Source organism: Cariama cristata, unplaced genomic scaffold, assembly GCF_000690535.1.
Source record: "Cariama cristata isolate BGI_N322 unplaced genomic scaffold, ASM69053v1 scaffold10183, whole genome shotgun sequence".
NCBI lineage: Eukaryota > Metazoa > Chordata > Aves > Cariamiformes > Cariamidae > Cariama > Cariama cristata.
In genome coordinates, this window is record NW_009607814.1 from 381 (window position 1) to 13,232 (window position 12,852).

At 37.3% G+C, this 12,852-nt stretch overlaps 1 protein-coding gene across 1 annotated transcript in view; it reads right to left on the reverse strand.

Annotated features, from left to right (window-relative positions):
* Positions 1–2,873: 2,873 nt before the first annotated feature.
* Positions 2,874–12,852, reverse strand: part of LOC104159073 (kinesin-like protein KIF16B) — a gene marked incomplete at its 3' end in the record, with an annotated part of 53,118 nt that continues 43,139 nt past the window's right edge. Inside the window, exons 12-16 of the mRNA XM_009696885.1 lie at positions 8,179–8,298; positions 7,600–7,651; positions 6,229–6,366; positions 3,179–3,261; positions 2,874–2,962 (exon numbers count right to left, since the gene is read on the reverse strand). Coding sequence (XP_009695187.1) covers positions 2,874–2,962; positions 3,179–3,261; positions 6,229–6,366; positions 7,600–7,651; positions 8,179–8,298 — 482 coding nt within the window. The remainder of the gene's footprint in view (positions 2,963–3,178; positions 3,262–6,228; positions 6,367–7,599; positions 7,652–8,178; positions 8,299–12,852) is intronic.

Below are 12,852 nucleotides of genomic sequence, written 5' to 3' on the forward strand. Positions count from 1 at the left end.
TACAGGCTGGGAGATGAAGGACCGAGCAGCCCTTCAGAGAAGGACTTGAGGATACCAGTGGATGGAAAGCTGGACATGCCCCAGCCATGTGCAACTGCAGACCAGAAAGCCAACTGTATCCTGGGCTACATGCAAAGCAGCATGGCCAGCAGTTCGAGAGAGGGGATTCTGCCCCTCTGCTCCGCTCTGGTGAGACCCCCCTGCAGTACTGCCTTCAGCTCCGGGATCCTCAGCACAAGAAGGACATGGACCTGTTGGAGCAAGTCCAGAGGAGGCCACGAAGATGATCCAAGAGCTGGAGCACCTCTGCTGTGAGGACAGGCTGAGAGAGTTGGGGTTGTTCAGCCCAGAGAAGAAAAGGCTCCGAGGAGACTTTAGAGCAGCCTTCCCGTACCCAAAGAGAGTTTATAAGAAAGATGGGGACAAACATTTTAGCAGGGCCTGTTATGATAGGATAAAGGGTAATGGTTTTAAACTAACAAGAGGGTAGATTTAGACTAGGTACAAGGAAGAAATTTTTTACCGTGAGGGTGGTGAAACCCTGGCACAGGTTGCCCGTAGAGGTGGTAGATGCCCCATCCTTGGAAACATTCCAGGTCAGGTTGGACAGGGCTCTGAGCAACCTGATCTAGCTGAAGATGTCCCTGCTCAGTGCAGGGGGGTTGGACTAGACGGCCTTTAAAGGTCCCTTCCAACCCAAACTGTTCTATGATTCATGACCTTCCCCACTTAGAAAAACCATATGTACATTACAGTGACTATGGAACAAGCTGAGAGAGGCTTTATTGCTCACAAACAAGTGACAGTCATGCAGCCCTGCGTTCCTCCTGTAACGTGAGCCTTAAGCATAATCCTTTCTTGTGTTTACAAATTAAGCAGGTCAAAATATCTATTCCTGCAAGCCAGCTCACAAAGGTTAGTTGAATGTAGACCAGCAGGAGAATATCAATAATTAACCCTCTGCTCGTAGTTCATAGTCTCATCAAACACAGGCATGAAGTCTTCAGGAATATGAAGACTATTTCATCTAAACTTATCCTCAATTTCAACAGCAACAGTGCTCTCGTAATCACACCCAAGAAAGGAAAATCGAAGTTACAAGAAATGTTAGATGGGAAAAATGACAGTGTTACTAAAAACTGCTGCATACATTGATAATTTAATTATATTATTCATAACATTCAATTTCCAGGAAAGCATGGAAAGATGTTTGAAGAACTGATAAGGAAAAAAAAAAAAGATATATTCCACAAAATATATCAGGGAAAAAGAAGAATTTGCTGCAGTCTACTTCAGAGTCAAACAAGTAATTCTCCAGGCCTTCTCTGTCTGCCTTTTTTTTTTTTTTTTTTTTTAAAAAAAAGTAAGTATTACGGGAAAAATCCCCTCTATAAGACACGATTTGGCATTATCTGAAGACAGCATGAACTCCTCAGGCAGAGAAATCATTCTTAACCCCACCTTCAACTGGGCCTTGCCCATGCCATTGTATTCTGCTGCAAACCTGAAACACTACAAATGAGGCAATGCTGAAGCAATCTGTCCTACTCTATACTGACTGCAAAGTCAAGGTCAATACCGTGCAGTATAATGCAATTATTCATAACAGTATTGTAGCAGAGTAACATTATTAGTCAGGGAAAAGCCCACCGTAGCTGATCAATAACCAGAGCAGGTTAAACAACAACCAAACAACAGCCAGGAACTTTCCCCAGCCCGCAGAGAATATAATACTAGCAACTGTCACTAGAAGCTTTTAGATTGAACTGTTTGGAAAGCTAAAGAAATAGAAAAATATACCTATACTTTTTCGATCTTCCCTGTCATCTCTGTCTGGGAAACAAAACAAAACAAAAGTAATTTATCAGCAACTAGCTCACTAGCTTGAGATTCCTGTAGGTAGCTCAGTAACAAAAAAGTAAGAGTCACATTTGAAGCAGTGTTATTACACATACTCCCTGTATTTAAGGCACTGTTTAACTTGAAGTTATTATTACCTGTCCAGTCTTCCTAAATTCTAATGGATAAAGAGCAACCTCACAGTAAAACTTGGGAATAAAGCTGCACTATCCAAGCCTATAATTCAATTTACAGCCAATTTTCCAAAAGTGGTTAAAGTGCCTCATCTCACACTCAATCCAAAACACAAGCACTAGCTATTTAATAAGAAAGTTTTGTTCTAAACACTATCAATTCTCTGTAAGTCACTTTAAGAACATTGGTAAAAACATTAAAAACAGTTTCTCTACAATAAGCAGTCTATGTCATTGCAACTGTATAATAAAACTGTTTTCCAGCTCCTAACTTGGCCACCTACTAGGAGGTATATAAGTGAGAACATAAGACTTTCACTTCCTAGCCTTTTTATGCTTGTATTGGTATTACATGAACTCAAGAAGTCTTAATTTTCAGTTTACAATTCATCTTTCCTCAGGAAAAATAGTTAACTTGTAATTCTGAAGAAAGTATAAATGTAAAATTTGCCATGTCATTCTTGTGCTGAACTGCCTTGCTAATAATGCAAATGTTGTCTCCCGGACGCCAGGTACCACAACTTTCTTTGTGTCAGATCTATCAGTGTGGTTGTTTGCTGGTGCAGTTACACTTCTTGCACTTGAGTAGAGAAATTGCAGGTTTTAAAGCAAATTAAAAGCAAATTTTAAGCAGGACGGAAAGCTCCTTCACCCCACATTTTCTAGCATGGGCTAGTTCAAATAACATTTCTGAAAAGTTCTAGCTTCATTCAGAAGTTCGTTATTTAACAATCATAACCTGAGAACAAAATATTTTCTGTTATTGCTATTTGGAACATTCAAATCACTAAAATGAAGAATGGTTGGAATTTTAACAACCACATTTTAGAATATACTCACCCTGGATTGTAAAGCATAACTGCTGACAGGTTCTCACAAGATTTTGAAAGATCTGTCATAGACAAGCTGAAGGAAGACAGCAGCCCACTCTAACAACAGACCATAAAACAAATGTATTAGACAAACACTGATGTGCTTAAAATCTCTCACTTTGTTTCACCTGATGAAGTACAAATTAAAGCAAATAAAGCTTTAGAATTAGAAGCAAACTAAAAAAAAAGTATTCTACAACAACCAAGGTATATCTACACTAGCAAGAAAATTGTGAAAAGGTTTAAATTTACCAAACACTTATTTAATCTCACCTTTCTTTTCTCCCTTAGCTTAGCAGCTTCTTTGGGGTGGTTAAAGCGAAACATATTGGTTCTTCCAAGTAATATAACTGCACCTGATGAGAAAAACATGCACCATTCACTGATAATGTTCTGTACCTGAAAATGCCACGTAACTTTTCAGACACATAACAAGTAAGCAAAGGCTTCCATTAAGCAAGACAAAATGAAAATGCATTTTGACAATTCAAGTATATGATGATGCACAGTCACAGCTACATTAACTGGTATATATAGTTTACTCCTTCCTCTTCCTACTTAAAAAAACCACATGAACAAAGCCACAGACACAAAGGTCAATCATGCAATCACGTTCATGTAGTTCATTTAAAGAATAAATACAGGCAGAGGGAGCAGTGGAAGCAGCTGCCCCAATCTGCTCTATACACTCTTCAACAGGACTACTTTGGAAGCCACCAGTAGGTATCAGACACGACGGGAACGTCCACAAAGGTGATGTAAGAACAAACTTGTCTATCCCCTACTGATCACAGTCAGGTTCGAATTCATCTACACTGAAATCTCCAGATCTCTGTAATTTGTACTCTCACTTACCTTTTTCTTCTGTATGCGGAACAATACTGAAGTTTGTCATCACTCAAAATGGGATTATTAGACTTTTATACCCAACAGCTATTTTCTAAGGGAAGAACCTTGAATAATTCATATTGCTCAATGCACATCTATTCTTGTATTTAGTCAGTTAAGGTGCAGGTCACAAATAATGAGATTCTGGGCAATTCTTATCATGTTTTAAAGACAATGGCACCAAGATTAATACTTTCCTACTAAGAAGTATATTGTCAGCAATGTCTCACTACTGTCATAACGTAGAAGTCTTCCAAGTTAACCAACACACAATCAAGCATTTATCTGTTGGTCAGTACGCGGCATTTTTTAAAAAGAAAAAGGACTCCATTACAGCCACAGTATGAAAAAACTGCAGTTAGACTGTTACCGCAAAGAAATTCTTACCATGGGAGAATGACATGCTGTCCTTAAAAAGGAATGTTCCTCTTAAAATCAGGTTAATTAGGAATATCAACCCAAATAAGGTCACCCAGTCTCAGTAAACAAACGGCAAAAAGCACTATAGTCACAGCATCACTTCTTGCTGTCTACACAACACCTCAAATTTGGACCATATGAACATTTTACCTCAGTCTAATCTTAAAAAGAACTACCTTTCCTAAATCTGTACATAGATCCTAAATCTGTACATAGATCCTACCATATAGTCTTAAGAATAAAAAATATTGTAGTAAGTTACATTTACACAAAAAGGCCACATTAGCCAGAATTCACAAACGCTGGAAGTAATCTGTAGAAGGAAGTGTTAATTAATTGCTATGTCCCTTTTTTTTTTTTTTAAACTTCATGACAGTCTAAAACCTTAACACATTTTCAAATGAACAGTTATTAATGACGAACGGAAACATTTAAATATATCAGCAGTTAATCAGCATTACCTAAAGTGGATATTTAAGGAGGCTGGCATTTCATGCTGTGAGATGAAATGCTAACACAGCCAGGATACATGGATTGCACACGAGTCCCTGAACTAGTTATTTCATCAGTTTGGCCCACCTGATGTCATAGCTGCCACCTTTCTCGGACTCAGCCCGGTTACAGCCTACAGGTCAGCTTATGCAGCTGTTTTTCACAATTTAGTAACTCTAAGCAACCCTGTCCCCTTCTTTCAAGTTGCAAATTTCTTCAGACAGAAATCTGGGAGGAAAAAAAGTAACGTTTCCACGCTTCACAGTACAAAAATCAAGTTGTTACATAGGCCTGAAAGAGGGAAATGGTATCCAAACTCCTGCTTTCTTCTGAGGCACATCAGACCTTTACTGCCTTTGAAATGCAGTAGGATAAGGTAAAGATGAGTCATTGCAACTCAATTCTTATTGTTTACAGTGTTATTTGCCATTAATGTCAACGTTTCTATTGCCAACAATTTATCAATGGGATTTACTCAAACATGAGACAAAAGGGGCTGGGCTTTCTTTCCCCCCCCTCCTAGTATCTGTTACAGAAACAAATGCATATGCCTCTCGTTTTGCGTGCAGAAATAGACACTTTATAAAATCAACATCCCCGCTCCACACCAAAATTCCTTACTTTCTGAAAGCAGACTTTTGAAGCACTTGTTTGAGTTCAGAAAAGATGTGAGACTTTCCTTGTTCAACACTGCATCCTTCCTTAGTTAAAATAAGCTTACTCGGAAAGCTTCTTTCCGGGAACGTAAAGCAAGATTGCTTTTCAGCAGCTGAGCTCTGTCACAGCCTCACTCCTGAACAGATCTTCAGCTCATTGCTCAAGGGCAAGACATTCTGGGTGCTCCTTGAAGATAAAACATCCCAAACCTCTGCTGGAGCGCTCCCCAGCTCAGTTGTTAGCTAGTCCTTTCCAGGTCAACACAGTACACCTTTGTTCCCGGTTGTCCCAGCTGCTTTTTCATTTCCAGATTTTAAAGCTTTTGTATTAAAATTATAATTCTCTAAACTTCCTCCATAAGGGTTAGCCTCCCCCTTTTTGCCATTTCCTTACAGCTGCAGTGAACAGATACTCCAGCTGAATCTCCTGCCATACAAGAGGATTTGGCAACAGAACGTTTAGTAGGACTGGCCTGAGGCTCAGGGAGGGGAGTGGGGGGGGGTCTCTGACATTATTTTAGTCCTATAGAGACCAATATTCTTTTTCTCAATATTACATCAACCTAAGCAATCTGGCATAGAGTTCACTTTAAGTACAAACGTTGAATGAAATCAAAGGGTAACTATCAAATCATACTCAAGATTATGAAGTGGCTTAAATTAGTAAAGAATTCTCATCACCACATGGCAATTCTTTGACAGAACAAAAACTCCATGGCTCTCCTGATGGTTTTGGGCTGTCGTTGAGAAGACATGGAATTAAAATCAATTAAACAATAACTCTTTTACATACACAGATTTTTTCAGTGCTGTTGCCAGAAAGAAACAAAGATGCTGTATCAAAAATGACATTATGCTGGGTAATACCTTGGTTTAGCTGTGTGGCCTCTGCAATCTGAATACCGTTCACAGAACACTGCGCTCCATTCAGTGGTATCAGATTCACAGTACCGTTGAGATTTTCAAAGATGCAATGCTCACTTTCCAAATCGAGGCCATGAAGAACTAAACACAAAGAAATAAGGTAACATAATTAGTCTCTTAATAACTAATAGTATTAGCATGCTGATATTAAATTTATTAAGGACACATTGCACTACATATCTGAGACTCTCTCTTCTCTTTATTCTGGACAATGTTTTCTTTCTTCCTTCATCACATCCTGCATGCCTTAAACGTTGACCCTGTTTATTGTTTTATTATAGTGGGAAGTATGTTGGGTTGGGTTTGGGGGTTTTTTGGTGTAATGTTCTTTCCGCCTATGTTTTAGCACCTGATTAGCAAATGCTTCTTTCCTTCTGATAAAAAACAGAAAAGGAAACTTTACGTAGAGAGAGGTTTTTTGACCAATTTCACTGGGAAATAATGAAAGCTTCGTGACCTTAAAGCAACCACGCCTAAATCTAAAAAGACAGGATATAATATGCAATTATAGACTAGCAAAGTTGGTTGAAGTAAGGTTCTTATGTTCTATGACATTCAGGCCTTTTATCAATTAGTCATGCTAGTTTCTATTTCTTCTTCAACTAATGTATGATTATCTCCACCTGTACTGTTTAATAACACAAAGCAATACAAGTTCACTAGTTTCATGGAATTCACGTAGTAATTTTAATCCAGACTTCTTTTGACACACAAAACCAGACGACACTAAGTTATTTGACTCTCAGTCTCTCACCTGAGAATTAAAGGATGCAGTTCATTTAATGAAACTGCCTTCAAGCAACATATGTGACAGGGCAGTCCAGGTCTGGCAATTAGTTGCTTTGATAAGAAATGAGTAAGAAAATCAGCAGAAGCCTACCTACTTTTACCAACTTCCAGAATTTTCTTCAACTGAAATCTAAAGTCCAAAGACTGCTTTAGGTATAACAATATAACAGTACTGTCATTACACAAAGGATAACAGAATGACTGTGCAGTAATTGTGACAGGTGCTGTATGAAAAAGGATGGTATTTTTACAGGGTGCTATTTCAAGAGAAGCAAGAAATAAATTAGTAACAAGTATATGAATATGAATAAATTTTAAGCCCACAAGCTATTCTAGAAGTCATGCTCTTTGAAGCAAAACCCCCGTCATTCAGCTCTCAAATTTTCTAAAAATTAAAATACACAAGAACATACAGACAACTAACTGAAAAAGGCGAAAAAATTATGAAGTGTTGTTCACATATCAGGATTTAGAGGAAGGAAAAACAGCTGAAGAAAGAAGGTAAAAAAATGCCAAATTCCATACCAATATCTTGTTCTGTCATAGCATCTTCTCTCCCAACATATGTTTGGCCCTCCTAATTAAGAGAGAAACATGCATTATTTTCAGTTGAAATTTCCCTTCCTCCCCCACAAAGATATAATTTATCCTTCCACTTTCTCAGAGTAACCTGAACAAAATACATGTTTAAACATACATGAAGAAAAATCAGGTAGCATTTTTAGAATGCTTTCACAGTCATTATTATACAGTATTATCAGCAAATTCAAGTTTCAACTGTCCTGTGCAGTTTTGAGGCAATTAATCTAGATTTGGACTCCAAGTCAAGCTTTACAATGAGATAAATGACAAACCAATATACATGGGTAAGAATATTAAACACCTATCTCCAATTAACCAGTTGATCCTCAGGATAAACCTAAACAGTAAATTGTTAACAGATGTTTTAATTGAATCAGTTGCAACCTCTTAGGAGCTTTTCTTACTATAGTGGAGAAGTGTAATGAGCACATTTAGATAGCAAATTAATACTACAATTGATCTACTGGAAAAAAAAAATTCACAACGCATATAAAGGCTATGGAAACACAGATGTGTATTTACCTTCAAGTGGTACAAGATGATACCAGTACTGAGAAGATCATCATCAATGCCAATTAGATGAGGCAGTTCAGAATCTAACACAACACCTATCCCTTCTTTCCTCAGAGCCAAGGTTTGTTCCTGTAAAGGACAAAAGACTATTTATTAGGATATGCAAGAAATACTGCTCTTCCTTCTCTTTCTAAACCACATTTAATGTAACTTATGCTCTGTAATATCACCAAAAAAAAAACCACAGATTTTTTTTGTTGTTGTTGTTTGATTGGGGTTGTTTTTTGTTTTGGTTGTGGGGTTTCTGTTTCTTTGTTTGGGGTTGGTTGTTTTGTTTTGTTTTTTTTTACATTTGAAATGTGACTTTTGTATTTCCATTAAGCATTCCAAGCCTGCTGTTCAGGAATTCTGTGAAGGTGTTCTTTGAAAGAAACCAGACAACCAGCTGAATTATACCAGATAAAGAAGATCAATCAAGAGCCTAACAAAGCAATGCTGTCTAAAAGCAAGCTACGCACCACCTTGCATAATATTAAGGAGAATTTAAAACTCCTCAGAATTTAGTACAGCTAAGGAGATAGAAAACTGAAAACTCTCTGGCAATTCTTTAAAGAAACTGAACCTTGCACAATAAAACCCCCAGACATCTGAAAATTTGGAGAGCCTAAACACTTAAAACATCACCCAATGTATGGGAACCATTGACAACAGTAAATAAATGTAAGAAATATTTGCAGCACATAATTTCAATTCTTCAAAATTCCTTTGGGCCACATAGTACAGCCACCTGTACTGTAGGATGAAGCATCACTCAGCAGGACAAGTGGGAGATTTCAACCTTGGCCAAAACACCATGCGATGTAGTACTGATCAGACAGCCTATGCAATAAATAAGAAATTCATTATTGCTTTGAAATAAGTTTTAGCATTTATAAAGTTAATTTTTCAAGTTGAAACAAAATCCTATTGGCTTCTAGGCACAGAAGATAACAGCAACAGAGACTGTGAACGCGTACACATGCCACCTTTCAGAAAGAACACGTTTTTCTATGTGAAACAGCTAAGCCCTTACAAGCCAAAGACGACTGACAACTCAGGAAGGAGAGGCAATGTCGGCAAGTATCACTTCTGTGTATCATAAGGCACACACTTTTCTCCTGCTGCTAGTAAACTCAGAAAATAAGTTTCCTGACAGCAGCATGACTACTCCTTTTCCAAGTCATCAATATGCCTTCTCCAGAGCCAACCAAGACACTACACTGTTTGTAAGAAAAAACAACAGATAGATCGTTATATGTATTTTCCCCAAGTATGGCAACTTGCAAATCTGAAGGAAGAAAAACAGATGTAATATCTCATTTCCCTGCACAGTACAAAATGTTGTCAATATTGATACTGTAATTCTAAGTATGGATACACCTGGGTAAGATGAGATGATGAGACAACATACAAAAGACACTCCAAAACAAAACCAGGAAATCTCACTCTGGTCATGGATGAATTAAATTCCCCAGCATTCCGAAAGAAAGAAAGAAAGAAGCTGTGATTCGTGATGCCCTGCAGCTCTCTGACATTCAAACTGCACCCAGCTATTCCTTGATATTATAAAAGCATTACCTCATAAAACCAAAAAAACACAGCTTAAATCATTGCTCAAGTGAAAAAGTAATTTCAGTCAAAAATACCAATCATATATTCAATATTTATTGAGTGGCATCTACTGTTATACACAATTTATAATGTTCACATATGACGAGGCTGAAGACTTGAAACACTGAGGACTGGTGGCCGTTTACACGACTGCTGGCACCTTTGGCCCAACGAACTCATAAAATATTAAGAGCTGAACATTTTTTTCCCCAGCATAAGAAAGCATTTGCCAACATCTCTGACTGAGGAAAAAATAGACATTCCAGGAGACAAGGAAATTATCACTGGGTGAGAATAAGATCTCACAAACAACTAAAAATAAATAAAAAAAAAAATCTTAATTTTTCAGTCTTAATATTTAACACATCTTTACTATATTCAGAAATAAAACATGTATAATTGTGAATTAAAATAGATGTGCTGCTTATTTATTCAGATCTAAAATTAAAGAACACAAATTAATTGAGTTTCTAAATCCTTATTTTGTAAATGACTACCATTCACACACTGAATGCATGCTGTTGATGGAAGCATTATAATAAATGCAGCGGACAGAAGCTGCAATTCACTATAATACTTTTTTTTCCTTAACACTTGGTGTAAATTAGCTTTGATCTTCAGATACAATTTACCAAAAATCCTGAATCTTAAACAGGTATCTGGAGTAACTGCTAAACTTTAATCGTTCAGCTTAAAATCTAATTTCAGTTTCCAAAGCTTCTGCAAGGATGCCTCCAAACACTGAACCGTGCCCTTTTGCCCCAAACCGCAATCACAGAAACCTCATCAACAATAGGTCTTTATCACTCTGCTCTCCCATAGCAGACAGAGAAGAAAAAGGCCAGAAAGAAGTAGCCAAATTGCCCTTCTCTCATCCTCAACAGTATAGGAAGAATGTTTCTAAAGGAGGACAGATCTCTTTTGAAATAAATCAAAGGTCTGTAAGCTATTATAAGGCAGAGAAATTATTAGGTTTAATCTACTATTTGATTCATTTTCATTTGTGCAACACAATTTTAAGAAGCAGTGGAAACCATAAGTCAAATGACAAGAGCAGGAAAGGTCACTGTCCCTATTAAAAAAAAAATACTAATTCAGAAAATTTATGAAAACCTCAAGGTACAGTTTAAGAAAGCTGAATGTACCACATGCATCTTAGCTTGAATTATCCTTGAACAGGAAAGTGTACACATATTCCCTCAGTATTTAAAATGCATTCATAAACTGCAGAAAATAAAGCAAGCCAAGTATTATCCACAAAGGAGCACTCCAGCTAATATAAACGGCTACCGTGTGAGGAGAAAAAAAAAGATTTTCTTCTTTAGGAGCTGCTAGATCAAATGAACTCGTTTGAAGAGTAGAAATTCAGAAAATAATTCTGAGTCAGTACACAAGAAAACTCTTTCTTGAGTCAAAGTTAAAATAAGGAGACTATATTGTATATTTAAATGATGATCTTTTTGAATTCAGCTCTGATTCGGCAGTCAGAAGTATCCTGATACAGTAAATTCATTAACACTTCTGTGAGAGATACAAAAGCTATTGTGAAGTCTCATCCCTTCTGCCCTGATGTATTAAGTTGGCTGTATTAACTGATACGGCAGCATCTCCAAGCTCGCAGCTAAGATATGTTCTGGTAGTTTAAGAACAAAATCTTTGTGTAAAGTACTTATTTGAGCTGTAGAGCTAATCTTCATCGTATACAACTGCCCATGATAAAGAACACCTCTAGATACAGAGGATTTCTTTAAAGGTAACTCTTTAAATGTACACACAAAAATGGAACCACACAAGTTTACTTTTTTAGCCAACAGGATATTGAATTAAATTTAAAAAAGAAAATAAGCCCCAAAGACATTTCTAACATTCCTTGCCCAATCTACCAGGAGAGCAGAACATACACGGCTACCGGCCCAGCACATAATGAAGAGAACACGTAATTAGTACACTGCCCTTTCATTGAACAGAACCTCTTGGAGGAGTTTAATTTCTGTTACACTTTCCAATGCAAAAACTCAATTCTTTTATTCAAATATTAAACAGTTAGCTGCTGGCACACAGTCCTGAGAATATACTGTGCAGACGCTTTCAGTAAAACATGACAATTTACTCAGCCAGCATAATGTTCAGATGTCTACATTTAAATTATGCAAAAATCTGCATAATACCAAATTAAAGAAATTATGGGTAAAAATGTGCAACAGCAAAAGTCGTTGCATTAATATTTAACCAGACTATACTAGAGCAGATTCTTATGCTAACAGGTACTTTGGGTGCATTTGATTTCATTGAAAATATGCTATTATATCCTGAGTTCACAAAAATGTCTGAAGATACTCAGTGGCCCAGCACTAACATTAAGCCCTCTATAAAATATACAGATGTAAACTGTACACAAGGGAAGTTCTTAATTCTTAATTGGTTCTCCTCCAGTTATGTATTCCGTAGACTTTGCATTCTCTTCAAATCACTGGAAACAAATGTTTCATACCTACAGAAAAAAAAATTCTCTGTACTGCTCAGAATTCGAAGGCGCCTGAAAATGTTGATTTCCAAACCCAGCAGATGCATGGCACTAAAGAGGTTATGCAAACAGAGAGAAAAAGAAATATGGATGAAGCAGCTTCAGCTGGTCACTCCATAATCAAGGTAGGTGAAAACCCAGGACTTCATTCACTGAAGTCAGAAATTTACATATTCTCCATCCCAGAATGGCAAAAGATTAGGCAACTTTAAATTGCATTTCCTTGCAGAGATTTTGGACAAATCCAAGAAGCTGAGGGTTGTAGTACTGAATTACAACAAAAAAAAGCTATGCCTATACCAGGCAAACCCACTTCATACATGTGTGCTCTAAGAGGGCTACACTGCTTGTGTTTCGAGAGTTAATCCTTTCAAAAAAAGGGAAAACGAGGCATAACTGCAGGGCAGGGCCATGATCAACAGGGACAAAACTTGAGCAGGGGAATTCCCAAACAAGCAGTGCTCACTTGCCGTTTCTTATAGGAGGGAGTAGAAAAGAATATTATTTAG